The 15663-nt window shown below is 42.8% G+C and overlaps 1 protein-coding gene and 1 long non-coding RNA gene across 4 annotated transcripts in view; one reads left to right on the forward strand and one right to left on the reverse strand.

Moving 5' to 3' along the window:
- The window catches only part of AK3 (adenylate kinase 3), a 24739-nt gene extending 11833 nt beyond the window's left edge, over positions 1–12906 (forward strand). Inside the window, exons 2-6 of one of the 3 annotated variants that reach the window (XR_003094461.1) lie at positions 1571–1690; positions 4526–4698; positions 7372–7490; positions 9021–9282; positions 10958–12906. Coding sequence is in view for 2 of the 3 variants with exons in the window: in XM_006025404.3 (XP_006025466.1) it covers positions 1571–1690; positions 4526–4698; positions 7372–7490; positions 9021–9144 (536 nt within the window). In the remaining variant the exon portion in view is untranslated. Of the gene's footprint in view, positions 1–1570; positions 1691–4525; positions 4699–7371; positions 7491–7567; positions 8999–9020; positions 10789–10957 lie in introns of those variants that run through there. The other 2 variants (XM_025206194.1, XM_006025404.3) reach the window with 2 other exon arrangements.
- Positions 1047–15182, reverse strand: LOC112550554. Its single transcript, XR_003094462.1, has 3 exons — positions 14478–15182; positions 1597–1708; positions 1047–1061 (listed from the first exon to the last, which is right to left on the reverse strand). It is a non-coding gene; the product is annotated as an uncharacterized LOC112550554 (long non-coding RNA).
- Between the last annotated feature and the right edge of the window lie 481 nt (positions 15183–15663).

Below are 15663 nucleotides of genomic sequence, written 5' to 3' on the forward strand. Positions count from 1 at the left end.
CCTTTCCACTTCCGTGCCACCCAGCAGGTCATTCCCTAGGCTGTAGGTGTGCTGGACATTTTTCCTCCCTAGGTGCAGTACTTTGCATTTCTCCTTGTTGAACTGCATTCTGTTGCTTTCTGCCCACTTGTCCAACCTGTCCAGATCTGCTTGCAGCTGTTCCCTGCCCTCCGGCGTGTCCACATCTCCCCATAGCTTTGTGTCATCTGCAAACTTGGACAGAGTACATTTCACTCCCTCGTCCAAGTCACTGATGAAGACATTAAAGAGTATTGGTCCAAGGACCGAACCCTGTGGGACCCCACTTCCCACACCCTTCCAGGTCGAAACCGACCCATCCACCACGACTCTCTGGGTGCGGCCCTCCAGCCAATTCGCCACCCACCGGACTGTGTAGTCATCCGAGTCACAGCCTCTTAACTTGTTCACCAGTATGGGGTGGGATACCGTATCGAAGGCCTTCCTGAAGTCTAAGTATACGACATCCACCCCTCCTCCTGTGTCCAGGCCTTTCGTAACCTGGTCATAAAAAGAAACTAGATTGGTCAGGCACGATCTGCCTGCCACGAACCCGTGCTGGTTTCCCCTCAGCATAATTTGTCCTGCCGGGCTCTCACAAATGTGAGCCTTGATAATTTTTTCAAAGACTTTGCCAAGGATGGAGGTGAGACTGACTGGTCTATAGTTGCCCGGGTTCTGTTATAAAACAAATGTTAAGAGGCACAGCAGTTTCCATATAAAGACTGTTTATGTGGACCAGGGGTTACATCAAGGTGTTAAAAAATGCTAAGATGTAATTGCCAGTTGTGCTTATAGCACATTTTCTCTCCCTTCACACAATGGCCCCCTCAGAGCCGAAGTGATGCTGCTGGCCTCCCATTAAAATGTTTCTAGCCCAGGCGTATGCAAGGCAGACACCTGCAATTCCATGTGCATCTTCTTCAAGCATAATGCCATTTGTGAAGGCTTCCAGAGTAGATGCTGCTTGTAGTAAAGAAGTCTTCTTAGGCACTATGTGCACAGAGACCTGTCTCCAAATGGACTGCATCTGGACAATTTTGCTTGAAGGAGAAAAGAGTATTGCTTATTAGTAAATGGAGTTCTTCAAGATGTTTTGCACATGAGTGTTCTGTATCCCCCTCTTATTCAGTCCTTAGCATATTGGGATTATGTGGTTGAGAGGAAATTGTACACTGGGAACCACCCTTTTTGCCATTGGTGTAGACCATGTGGAGAGGCAGGACATGTGCCTGCTACAAAAAGGGGCAAAAGTCTCTGAATCTAAGTGCTTGAGGTGTGCATAGCCTTACAATGAATGTGCACATGAATAACATAACTCAAAGAACTCCATTTAGTTACCAGTAACTCCTCCACGTGTTTGCAGGATCAGGCCCTAATTGATCATCTGTGGGTGTAGTGATAAGGAGAAGTACTAAATTGTAAGGTGTGTCAGTGCCAACTTGCAGCTCTTATGAGTTTGGGTTGCTTTGGATCAAACCAAATTGTATATGGATTTCTGGGCTACTGTACAATATTGATACATTAATGTGAATTTATCTTTTTTTTGTAGAGGTTGGTGTTATTGCCAAGACCTACATTGATCGAGGGCAGCTTATTCCAGATGACATCATGACACAGCTGGTGCTGAGAGAGCTGAAAACCTTGGAGCAGTACAGCTGGTTGCTGGATGGTAAGTTAGAGGGTAAACCTGTGCCAGAAATAGAATAACAGAATTATATAAAATTAGGGTTGGGAGGGACCTCAGAAGGTCATCTAGTCCAACTCCCTGCTCAAAGCAGGATCATCCACAACTAGATCATCCCAGCCAAGGCTTTATCTAGCTGGGTCTTAAAAACCTCCAAGGATGGAGATTTCACCACCTTTCTGAGTGACCTGTTCCAGTTCTTTACTACCCTCCTAGTAAGAAAGTTATTTCTGATATCTAACCTAAAGTTCCCTTGGTGCAACTTGAGACAATTGCTCCTTGTTCTGTCATCTGCCACTACTAAGAACAGTCTAACTCCATCCTCTTTCAAACCCCTCTTCAGGTAGTTAAAGCTTGCTATTAAATCCCCTCAGTCTTCTATTCTGTAGGCTAAATAACCCCCGTTTTCTCACTCTCCTCATGAGTTGTATGCCCCAGCCCCACTTTCATTGCCCTCCACTGGACTTTCTCCAATTTGTCTACATCTTTTCTGTAGTGGGGGCCCCAAAATTGGACAAGTACTCCAGCTGTGGCCTCACCAGTGCTGAATAGAAGGGAAGAAAACAGGAAATACAGGAAATCTGCTTGAAAGGGATGAGGTCGTGAATTTTGTGACAATTAGTGGGCACTAAGTAATTACACTAGGGTTATAGGGGTCAGATGTTTGACAGAAAATGCTATATACAACTTCAACTCTTCCCACTGTGCATATGCATTACAATATTTTATAATCATGTGATCACATATTGCCTTGTATTTTTGCTTTTCCTGCTGGATCCCTCCCTTGATCAATGAATGGGTTTATCCTTATGAAATGGGAATAAGGAAACCTAATTGATTAGATGAACTCTGCATCTAATTTCTGGACACATTCTGTGCATGATTGCAACTGCACGTATCGGAGCATCCAGTGAAATAGCTGAAAACATGCTGGGCCCTCACTGGACAGAAGGATGGTATGCAATGAATGAGGCAGTGGATCTATATTTTTGCTTCAAGCTGTCCCCCCCCTCTACCTAGATAAATAAGATCTTTGGGGCAGGGCTTTTAGGCTGGTCACCCTGGCTGAGTTCAGTAGGGATTCACTAAGCATGTAAGTGCTGAACATGCTTATCATACTCTATAAATAATAGTCTGAGAAACCCCAATTCTGTAACTAGTTCATCATGCTGATGGAGCAAAGTATAACTTTCCACTGGCTGAAAATAGTTTACTGGCCTTACTGAACCACTACAGCTCTAGCTTCCATAGTGGAGGGGGAGAGAAATGATCTTCTTGGAGCACAATTTCTTTTTGCACAGGTGTGGTACTCTGATTAAAAAAAAAACAACATATGCTGAGGTAAAGAAACATGTGCAGACTCTGGAAGTGAATGGAAAAGTACTGCATACAACAGCAGATACTGTTTTCAATAATACGTTGTTGCATACTTTCCACTTATATCAAAGTTCTTTAGTAGTGATGTTCAAATAGCACCTCATTTTTCCAGTTAAATATATGGAAGCACAAGTTGGTTGCGTATTCGACCCAAAGACACGAAGTGAGTCAATAGCAGAGCTGAGAGCCCTGGTTCTTGCTCCATTTAGACAACTTCTTTGGGATTTGTCATTCCCTTTCTGGCAGTCAACAACTGTTATTTAAACCAGCCTCTAGGATTGTAACATATGCATTGTGCATGCATGCTGACACTCTTAAGTGAATCAGCTTTTCCCTTTGTGGACATGTGATTAAAATAACATAATAGATGTAAGGCCTCCCCAAGTCTTTTTTACCAGTGTGCTTTGCTGTAAGGGTCATTTGGCTAATGAATTCCCCTTATTCTGGTGGTAGGGTGGTCATTGATCATTACCACTTCAGAAGGTAAGCAAAAAAGAGCTTTCTTTAGTTTTTGCCTACAGGGCTTGTCTTTACAGTGAGATTTGCTGGCATAGCTATAATGGAATAACAGATTATTCCAAACGAATTGTCTGTTTGTGAGCAGAAATTATTCTAACATATCTGTCGAGGGAAGAGTTCAATAGCTATTCTGATTTGGTTTTCCCATGTAGCTAAACTGTTAGAAGCAGATGCTGAACTTGCTGTGAGAATAGCTTGGCTCATTTGCTCTCTTTTTCCTTTCAAAGTGCACCAGACTTACTCAGTTACTTAGAACTAGTTTATTAGTTTAGAAATCAAAGTTATTTGCCTAGGTTCACAAATATGGTTGAGAGCATAAAAATCAGCATGTTTTTAGTTTGATGTTTTGGGTGTGACAACACAGGCCTTATACAGGCTAAGTGTTTTTATTGACATTGTCAAATCAAATTTGAGATGCAGGACATTTTTAAGGTAATGCCTATAATTTTCTTTAAGGTGAATTCATTCTTTGAATGTCTTCAGTAACTTTTGAGATGCCCAAGAGTGAATATACCCATTATGGCTTCTGAGTTACCTACTTGCACTATCTTGCTTTTGCAGTACCCTGGCAGTAAATCAGTTTTATAACAAATGTTTTTAGGCACAAGCTGGTAAGATATATATCCTTTTCATATATATGAAAAAGGAAATGATGGCATTTCAGGACCTTCACTCTGCTTTGGGAATAATTAACAAGTGAGACCAGGAAAATGGAAGGGAGGGGAATGGCACTGGCTAGGGGAAAACCTGGTCTTCTGTCCCACATAGCATATTATACCTATCACTTATGTGGTTTACATTTTAGATTGGCTGGCATTTTCTCTTGAATCCAGTCTACTCACATTTTGTAATTTAAGTCTGCCTTTGGATTTTTACTGGCTTGCTTATTTATTTATATATTTATTTATATATTTATTTAATCAGGCTTTCCTAGAACGGTCCCACAGGCAGCAGCTCTGGATAAGACATGTCAGATAGACACTGTGATTGATCTAGATGTTCCATTTGAGACGATTAAACAACGACTCACTGCACGATGGATCCATCCTACTAGCGGTAGAGTCTACAACCTCGAATTCAATCCTCCTGAAATCCATGTAAGTGATGCAGGTCTTTTTTGTTGCAGTAGATAAACTGCACTGTGTTTCTGCTTGGGATAAGTAAGTCATCTTCTTTTGCAAGACCACAGAACCTTTCTGCTAACAGTTCCTCTCCACTAGGATAACATATCTGTGTTAGTGAAAGTACTCAAGTCATTCCCACCTCTCTGTGATTAGAACCAGCAATGTTCTGCAGAAGATATCCCCCTCATCTGTGAGGGAGAGGGAGGGAGTAAACTGCACCAATCTCTTATAGATCCTCGCAGCTATTTAATAAAATATTGCTATCAGACTTTGGAAGATTTCAGCATCCTAGAATTGACCTGATACATGACAATGTAACTAATCTGTTCTACAAATGGCAGCTCCTACACTTTGTAAAATCTAAAAAGGAAATCGCAGAAAATGGAAGTGTTGTTAAAAACAAAAATAACTACCATAATCTCGGACCTTCCTATCTTGGCTGGTCCCATAGTTTCTCTCTGAGGTCTATTCTGCCCACACTATGAAACCTTTCTTTTCCAAGGGACCCTTCTTATTTAGGTGAATCAGTGAGTTAATAGATGCAGGGAGTCAGAGCAGCACACTTGGCCCTTTTTCTGAAATATTAACACTTAAAAGGGTGTGGGTGTTTAAAACACATACTAATATTCTGCAGCACACCGTTTCTGTAATTAGATGTTATTTTCTCTCACGTTGGCATAATTAACATCTCAGGTTCACAGTTGTGCTGTGGGGATTAAAAAGGTAGATCTGAACTAATGAAGCACTCTGCAAGCTGTACATTTTCCTTTCCCAGCTATTTGTTGAGAACTTTAATGAATTTGCACAAGTAAAAGCAACAAAGCCTGGGCTGTGTTTCATCCTCATCCCTCTCCTAACTTTATCTTGAGTTATTTTTTACGGGGAGAAGTGTAGTTATAGGAGAATCAGAAGCAGGCTTTTTTCACTTACTGATGCTGTTGGAGGGGGGGGGGGGTTTGTTTGCTTGAAAGGGTTTCACTCTCAATAAACTTTAGGATTTCAGTCTTTCAGAGGAAAAGACCTAGTTGAGAGAACCAAACCCCTCCCTCCTCACATTAGTATACTGAAATTGAATGAAAACATTGGTAGTGTGAAGAAACTCTGCCTCTTTGTGGTTAAACATTTGGTACTTCACTCATGACTACTTGCAGGGAGTCTGGCTGATCTAAGAGTGGAACACAACAGAGCACTGACTTTGATCTGTCAAACTCATTTTGGAACCCATTCTTTTGCATAATTAAGTAGAAATTCACCATACCTGAAACTAATTTGCCCTGATTTGCAAGTTTTGAACACTTGTATAAGACTCTTGTGGATTTATGTGATGCAACAGTTTTGGCTCTGTAGGTTTTACAAATAAGTTTTAAACTGCTTACCTTCAAGCAAAATTATAGAGCCAGGTCAGTTGACCTGAAAATGAGTGATTGAATACATAATGCATATTACAAAATCCAAGCTTTGCAGTAATGCCAATAACAGAGAAGCTATGTTTAGATATCACTGCATTACCTTAAAGATTCTTATACCCAAAATTAATTTCAGCTCACATTGCTTAATGCCTTTTTTTTAAATGAAGTTTATGTCAAATGGAATTTTTTCACATCTTCATAAATATGGAAACATATGGAATCCTTTCCACAAGGGCACTTCTGTCCTTTAATTTGTACACAGATGACTTCAATAAATTGTGTGTGTAAGCAAGGACAAAATTTGGCCCTGCAAACATAGCTGGATTAAGTTGTAATGATTCCCACTTTGGCTAGCAGAAACTCTTTCCTTAGGCCCTTGTTTCAAATACCTGGCATTCTATATTGAAGCTTGAAGTGCCTCTGATAAATCGAAAATGTAGTTTTAAGAGAAAACATTGCTGTAGTTGCCATGTGAAGGCTCAAGCTTTGTTTGCTCTTTTTAGATGCTGATCTGTGGCTTTCATGCTGTCTGCTGTACAGTAATTGTAAGTTCTCTTCCACAGCAACAAAATGACTATTCAGCTCATCACCTTAATTTTTCTAGAGGCCATAGATCATATCAGCCTTTTATGAGTTGCATGTGGCCTTGTTGAAACATTCCAGACATCCACTCTCCATACATGGAGTTTCACAATGAATAAAATCCAAGGAGTAATAGTTATAACTTCATTGGGCATGTCCCTGTGAGCAGGAACTTTAATTTCCCTGGGGATAAACAGCAGTGGCACGATATGTGCTGCTGCTATTTGTCCCCTGAGAACATCCATGAATGCACGCTCTGCTGTGTGGCACGTTGCCCCAGATGGGGTAGGGGAGACTGGGGCCCAGGGCTGGTATCTGGAGTGTGGCTCCAGAAGCCTTACTGGGGGCCTTTGCGGGCTGCAGTGAGCCTGGCTGACACCTGGAGTATGGCTCCAGCCAGGCAGGCTCTGGTTTCATAACTCAATGGACATGCCCACTGAGTTATGCTCCATGCACTTAATGTCTGAGACTGTGAAGAGGTATGCTTTTAAATTGCTGAACTGTACTGCTTGAAAGTACATTTCATTGCTACTGATAAGATATGGTTGGTGATCTCACTAAGTTGAAAACTAATTTTTGTTGGACTAAAAACAAAATTATACAAAGGCTACTTAAATAGAGTTATAAACTGGTGTTTGTTTTAACCCACAATTAGGGCATTGATGATATTACTGGAGAGCCACTTGTACAGCGCGAAGATGATAAGCCAGAGACCGTTACCAAAAGACTGCAGTCTTACGAGGCACAAACAAAGCCGGTTCTGGATTATTATCGGTAAGGAATAAATAATTGAAACATTTATTTCCACATTAAAATGGCAAGGAATAACTTGTGTTTCTCTCAAATTGCAGAGATCCCACTGTGAGGAATATAGTATGGGTACCTCAGTAGCAAATGGAGTCTTTCATCTACCTGCCAAACTAAATATTAGTTAAATCTGTAATGGTATATGCTGTCATTATGGGTGCATCCCTACTACTAGATGAACAAGAAGTATGTTTCTTTTGTGTAGCATTCTTTACTGCAGTCAACAGGAAGTTTTATCACTTTAGAATCAGAATACTCAACATATTAAAGCAATGGCAGTTCCCACAGCTATAGAGCTTTTTCATTAGTCATTTCTTCCAGAAACTTTAATTGTATCAACTGTCTTCCACGGGATCTGGTAGCAGAAAGTTCTGTCAGAGGATTAGAGGCCAATGTCTGGAAGTGATGTAAGAGCAAGCAGAACAATTCTGTAACGAACACCAGGATTTGATATTTGGAGGAAAACAGCACAGTAATGTGTTCGTATAGCTGGTACTTTTTAAGAAAATAGTCTGCTATACTGTAGAGGGCATAATGGAGAGAGTAGTAATCAAGGCTTGGAAAAGCTATTCTTCGATTCCAAGTCTGTTCCCTTAGGCTGAGGTGGTCTGGCAGGTAGACAAGCTTCTAAATAATGTTAGCGTGGTGATGGATTACCAGGTCAGTTTAGGGACACTTACCCATTACTAAATTGGTATTTTGTCACATTAGAACTATGGCCAGAAACATTCCCAGTTTATGGATGTAGGACATCATACAGAAATACTGTTACAGTCATTCCCTGCATGCTTTGTATAAGGGGGAGAGAGTCTTCCAAGGTGAGTGGGGTTGAAGAGAAGGCGATTTGTGTCAGCAGTGACTTTTACTAACTTCAGTAAATCACTCTGTAGGCCCAGGCCATCTGTCTCTTCAGATCTCATTGCAGAATGTGTAGCTATACTGTCATGATGAAATATACTCTAGATATAAATGTGGCTATCAAACTTTTGACAGCTCATCTACTTCAAGTTGGTGCTTTTTTTTTTTTCCACTTGTGCATGCAAATGTGTATCTGATCCTTCATGCGTAATAACTTGTACTGTTTGACTATATGTAATAATAAAGGAGGATTTTAGATTAATGTTGCGCTCGTGGAACAATGGTCTTAATATATTACCTGCCTTCTTTAGAGTCATCTCTTCCTTCATTCCTTTCTTTAATCTATATCCTTCCTGGTCCAGTAATACCTTCCCTCAGTGTTTTTTGACCTGTAGAGAAGACTGGACCAAAATGGCTACTATGAGCATTCTCTTTGTACCACTCAGACAAAACATACTTAATTCCTGTAGCTGTAAGGTTTTAAAAAGGTTTTCTTGCAGCCAAACCCTTCTGCATACTGAGAAGACATTGGTACTACTACACCTCTACCAGGGCAACCTTTGAAGTTATCTTTGTACTCTGAGGTAGCAATGTTAAACATCATCGACAGATGATAGACTTATTTCTTCTTCTCTGTAGGAAAAAAGGTGTGTTGGAATCTTTCTCTGGAACAGAAACCAACAAAATCTGGCCACATGTCCATGCTTTTCTCCAAACCAAGTTGCCAGATGTGAGCCAGAATGAAGCTGCCTCGCAGAGATGAAGTTGGTCTAATCTTTTGATGATGAGAAGATAGCTGCTGTCACACACATTTCAGGAGTGATTCCCTCTACAGTAGTAAAAGTTTACAAAGATGATGTTTTCTCATTTCTGCTAAGTGATGTTCCAAATTGATCAATAAGTAAGATCTAATCTATCATTCTCACTTTTGTGTAATAATACTTTTTTGCACTTACCTTTGTATTCTTATTTTAATGATGTACTTTTATATCAAATGTACCTAATTTTTGTAAAATAGTAATCATAATTTAAAGAAAAACAACGGAATTCTCATGTCTTTGTATAAAATATAGTTATTAAGAGTAGATATGTTCAAGTGACACTTGCTGTCATAGGAATCAACCATTGCGGTCTACCAAGAAACTTTCAGCAAATATAAGAGAACAGTTTTATATACTGTAGTTGTTGGCTTCTATTCAAGAAGTGGCTGAGATTATCAAATAATTGAATGCCCCTCCTCTGAACTGGATCAATACAGGATGCAAGTCACTTATTGACATCTCCAAATATTAGAAGGTGCTGCTACTGATACAGTATTGCACTCTTCTGCCTCCTTAGCCTAACTTTTGTAGTTAATGGGAGGAAATAAGAAGTTTATGATAATGGGTAAGGAGTCTATACCTCAGTTGCCTGTACAGACACAGTATTCATAATCACTCTGGCCTATATTGCCAACAGTCCATTTAGAAAGCAACACAACTCATTCTCTCTTAGCATCTTACAATTAAGAGGGGAAAAAACCTTGATAGCTGTATTACTTAAAGATGGGGTTTAGGAACTACATTGGACAGCAAGTCAGACAATTTTATTAGTCATGAATTTGTAAATCAAGAAAGCAGAAGACCAAGACCAATGGAACCTTGGCTTCATTCACAGCTTACAGTAATTAGAGAGTTCCCCTGGAAGGCTTTAGCTCCCTCCTTGTCAAATGGACAAGTGCAAGAGAGTTCCTACAAGAGTGAATTGCAAGGACAGACAAGTTCAATACTATAGCTATAAACTGTTAAAGTAGTTGAGGGTTAGGGTGCGGGGATGAGGAATACAAATGCAGAATTAATTTCTTGGAGGGGAGGATTTGAACTTGTACAACTATAAGCAAAGGGATCCAATTGACAATATGCATCTTGAGAAGTATGACTAAAATCTGAGCCTCCTCTTCCATAAAATAGCTTCCTATGCCACATAATAAAGTCCTGCTAGTCAGGACAGTAATTAAGCATAGCACTAAGAATTCGACAAGAAAAAGGACTCATCTTCCTTCTTTTTCTTAAATTCATAAAAAGCAAATTTGGGGAAGCCCCCCCACAAATCTTGACACTGATGCTAGGTACAGACATTCAAAAAGCCTGAGGTGGAATCAGTCTAAGTTATATGGTTTCCTGTAAGCAGCATCAATACTGAACAGAACACTTATTCACTGTGGTGGGGGGCAAATCAGACCTGGTTCTGCCATTTTAAACTGGTCCATGTTACGCCAAACTTCTGTTCTGTTACAGGTATACACTGGTTTCCAATCACTTACACTGGTAAAAGTGTGATGTCTGTACTTGGCCTAAGCATCCAAGCAGTAAGTTTGAAGATGTTAAAATTGTCACACAATAAAATTGTGTTTTGTTACAGCAAATGATATCCTGTGTCAGAGTTGTGAGGGAACGGAAAAGTCTTGACAAACGCGTTTTCTAAACTGGCCTAGTTAAAGTAGCTGTTTTTAATGTAAAGTATTTTGGGTAAAATTTTATTTATGCATGTTTGACATTACAAAACTGCCCTTTCTGACATCAGTTTCATTCTACTAGGTTATAACATTATCAGAATGCCAAGGACCTAAAACAAGAGCCACAGCAAGCAAGCTACACAGTTGGTGCAGAAGAATGTAACTTTAATCCCCACCATTACTACTGAGTTTACAGATCAGTCATACCCAAGAATAGTTGGCAGAGAAATGTGCATTATACAATTTGCCATTTTTGTTAACCAGAATCAGTCTTATTCTCATATCAGACTAGACTGATAGAAATGGTCAACAGCTCAAATTCCAGAGCAATCCAGATATTCTAACCACTGCTACTCTTCTCAAAGAACATACCTGACCATGTTTTCAGCATCTCAAGATCCTGAATTCATCTCTCTCCCTCACTCTTTGAAGTAGTCAGTAAAAGCTGGCACAGGCATCAATTCAACAGTCAATCCAGATGGTTCAGATCTATGGATGGAGTAGTTGGCTGGAGACCATTCTGTGACTGAGGTCTTTGCTCTTCTCTCTTGCAGCAACTACAAGCAAGTCGTTCCTGCTCCTGCATCCCCAGGAGCTGTAGCTCCATATATCACATAGCAGGATTTGCTTTCACCACCTTTCAGTCCTGGCACATATTCTAAATTGTCCACTGTAGAATTTGGAAAGCTTTCCACTTCTTGTCAAGGTAAGGCTACTGAGAGTAGCTACTGTTTAAAACCGGTGGCCCATGAGGGGTTAATGTGGCCCACAGTTTCCTACCCAACTAGTTTCCCCCAACGCACTGTACCAGTGACTGTGATCTCTAGTTCCCCCCCACTCCCTTCCCAGCTTCTGCTTCCTTCCTCTGCACCTGGGTAATGCAGCAGGAGATTGCAGTTAGAGCAACATAAGGCTCTCAGCAGGGGACAGGGCCAGGCTGCTCATACAAGGCATGCAGCAGTAGAGGGATCTGGACTGACCTCCCACAATGTAGCAGGGGGATAGCGGCTCAGGGTGAGCAGCCTACACAAAGCATGGCCCCCCCAGTCTGTGGCCTATGTGACCCTGGGCTGCCAAGACATTGTACACCTGTGGTCTAAATTAAGTTTCTAAAAAAGGACCTTGACAAAAAACAGTGTGTAGACTTGTATCCAAACATGCACCATATGGAATCTAGAGTTGGACTGTTTAAATAGAGATCAGCTTCCTTCATGCAGTTGTTGGAACATTCCTACATAAAACCTTGATTTGTCCAGTGCTTCACTTTGACCTCAGCATTTCTGGCAGTTGTCAGAAAAGTTTATAGATCTCACACAGCTTTTACTGCCAGAAGCTGTAGTTGACCACCAACTGCTAGTGCTTTCAACTAATCCTTGACTTCTTTCCACAAAGGCAGTGATTCTCAACCTTTTTGGATTCAAGGCACCCCTCCATAATTTTTGTGAATTGAATGGCACCCAATTTAAAAAAAACTAGTGTATATATTAGTGCTTACTCCCTTGCAGAGAGGCTAGGCAGTAGGGATGGAGAATTGTCCAGGCAGGTGCAAGCCTGAGCCTGTGCTTATCTTATCACAACACCTTTCAAAGGATCTGATGGCGCTGTGTTTGAGAATCACTATGCTAAAGTGATCACAGGTGTTCTAAACTGGTGTCCTGGAGACTTGAAACCAGGCTGTGAAGTTACATTTTGTATCTTGGCAATATCACTGCTGAACATCAAAGAATGGCTTGTAGCAGTAGTGCTCTCTATCTAGGGCAACTAGATTGGAGGATTGTGGACTTAACTGCATGACAGGTGGGTAAGAAGCTGGCTATGGGGTAGGACCCAGAGAGTTCTAATGAATGGATCGGTGTTGTCCTGGCAAGAAGTGGTCAGGGATCGGTGCTTGGACCAGTTCTTTATAATATCTTTATCAATGATGGACCTAGACAGGCTAGCAAGTTGCGTGGATCAGAACCAGATGAAGTTCAATGCTGAGAAACGTTAAGCGCTTCACCTGGGGACGAACAATCCCCAACACACCTACAGGCTTGGCAGTGCCAAACTGACTAGCACCATGACTGAAAGGGACCTAGGGGTAATAATAGACCACAGTATGAATATGAGCCATCAGTGCAACGCTGTAGCCAGCAGGGCAAATAATACTCTGGCATGCAATCAGTGCATTTCAAGCAAAACCAAGGAAGTGATTCTTCCACTTTACTCAGAATTGGTGAGACCACAGCTAGAGTACTGCATCTGGTTCTGAGTGCCGCACTTCAACAAGGACGTGGTAAAGTTTGAGAAAAATCCAGAAAAGAAGCACCCGTATAATCAGAGACTTACACGGCCAGCCATACGAGGAAAGGCTGAGGGACCTGGGACGTTTCAGCCTAAAAAAGAGAAGGCTGAGAAGGGACTTGGTAGCACCTTACCACTACATCAGGGGAATACATCAGGGGCTCGACTAACAACTGTTAACCATGGCACCCTTGTGGAAAACTAGGAGTAATGACCACAGAGACTCTTGGAAGACCGTTTCAGGCTTAACATTAGGAAAAACTTCTTCACAGCTAGGGTGTCCAGACTGTGGAATAGCCTCCCTCCAGAGGTGGTGCAATCATCTACCCTAGAAATCTTCAAGAGGAGACTGGCCAGTCACCTTGCTGGGGTCACTTGACCCCAGTTGTCTTTCCTGCCTAGTGCAGTGGGGCTGGACCTGATGATCTTGCAAGGTCCCTTCCAGCCCTTAACAATCTATGAACAGGAGGGCTACTTTGTCCTCTGGCATGTCACAATGCTCTAGTCCCTGCACCCCCCATAAGGAAGGGCAAGAGTAGGGCAGACAGCCAGTGAACGCTCTCCTGTGCATTAGGATGTCCTCAGTAGACCCCTTAGCCCAAGGGGCGTGCAAGCAAGCCTTCTCTCCAGTCAGGGGCCTGGAGAGGATTCCTTGTATGGCTCTAGGAGGCTAGTGAAGACTGCCAAGTGCATAAGAGTGCTCAATGGCTGCCTGCCCTGCTCTCCCCATCCAGATTTGGAGGTGGGGAGGGGTTGCCAGAGAATCTAGCACCCCCCACCCCTGCTTTAGGGGGCATGCCAATGTTTTAGGGAGCACTTCAAAAGGAAAAGCTCATTTTATGAGTAAAATTCATTTTTTGAATTGCTTCTTCAGCCATGCATATCAGTTTGCTTAGTGTTCCAAGCATTTCACATCTGTCCTGTCCAGGGCCTAACCTGTAATTTCCCTACCATAATGCTGCTTTAGTATTGAAAGAAAAACTCATTCTCTTTCATGATCAAATAAGGTTACCCCTACCAGAATGCACCAGATGTGAAGGGGAGAAGGGCTAAAACTCCCTGATTCTTGGGCCAGTTTTGAACCAGTACTGGCAGCTATGTATTTTACAGACCGGGAATTACTCTAAAGAACTTTACTGCATGTACTTGCTGAACAAGACTGGCTACAGAAATTCTTCTAACTTGTTCCCTGCACCAGTGGCTACATGGCAATTATACAGGAATGCGTTTTGCCTGCTCCACACTATTTAGGATATTCCTCAGGCCGATTTCCAAATTCTTTGTACCACCTGAGAATGAAGGGGTTAAGGAAGCAGTACCTGCTGAAGTGTGCACATAAATTAGCCATTTCACTGTAAAACAGTGATGCAACAGGCGCTAGGTGACTCCCTGTTACTATGAGAAATCAGGGAGAGCTAAACCACACCGGAACAGCCCAGATGTAAAAGATAACATTTTCAATACAGCTGCTTCTACCTGTAAAGGTAAGTTGGAAAAGCTTAGTAACAGCACTAGGTTGCAAAGACAAAGGCATCGTTAGGAATATAGTTCTGGAAATAGTAAAAGTTTGACCTGTGCAGAACCCTAAAAGGGATCTGGAAATTTCCCTCTCACCCTTCTTAGACCTCTTCAGTTGACCACTAGAAATTTCACAGCTGTTACTAAATTAAAACTCACTTCCCCCCCTGAGTTTAGTAAAGTAATAGACCCATAAGCTGCCAAAATCAACCGTCTTCAGTCAGTGTTTGGCACCTGAGTTTCTTCATTCCTGGGAGAAAGCTAGGAGTTAGGCGCTGGTGGATCTCACCAATGTTCCTTCTAAGGAGCAGCGGTCTGTGAGCATGCCACCTCGGTCCGGTGTGGGACACTTTCCAAAGGGGGCTGGAGGCCGGAGGCTGGGGCTCCGGAACCCAGGAGGCCAGGGGCTGAGGCCGGGGGTCGGACGCAGGCTCCCTGGCTCCGGTGAAGTGCTCCACTCCCTCACATCAGGGCTGGGGAGTGGAGCACTTCCCCAGAGCTGGTGGAGCCTGCACTAGCCCCTCGCCCCAGCCTCCATCCCTGCCTTGCCTCACCTTGGGGAGGAGCCGCTGCCTGCCCCAGTGAGGCTCGGGCAGGCCCGGGATACTGCTCTGCTCCCCGGCCCTGATGCCACGTGGGCTCCGGTGAAGTGCTCCACTCCCTCACATCAGGGCTGGGGAGTGGAGCACTTCCCCAGAGCTGGTGGAGCCTGCACTAGCCCCTCGCCCCAGCCTCCATCCCTGCCTTGCCTCACCTTGGGGAGGAGCCGCTGCCTGCCCCAGTGAGGCTCGGGCAGGCCCGGGATACTGCTCTGCTCCCCGGCCCTGATGCCACGTGCCTCCTCGCTAGAGAAGCTGCTTCCTGCCCTGAGTGCAGCTCCACCGGCTCCTGGACACTGTGGGACATGCCCCCTGAGGCCATGTTGGGGAGCAGAGCAGTGTCCCAGAGCTGGTGGAGCCAGCCATGCGGGGGAACTGTGCAGTGTCC

Source organism: Alligator sinensis, unplaced genomic scaffold (assembly GCF_000455745.1).
Source record: "Alligator sinensis unplaced genomic scaffold, ASM45574v1 scaffold392_2, whole genome shotgun sequence".
In the NCBI taxonomy this organism is placed as follows: Eukaryota; Metazoa; Chordata; order Crocodylia; family Alligatoridae; genus Alligator; species Alligator sinensis.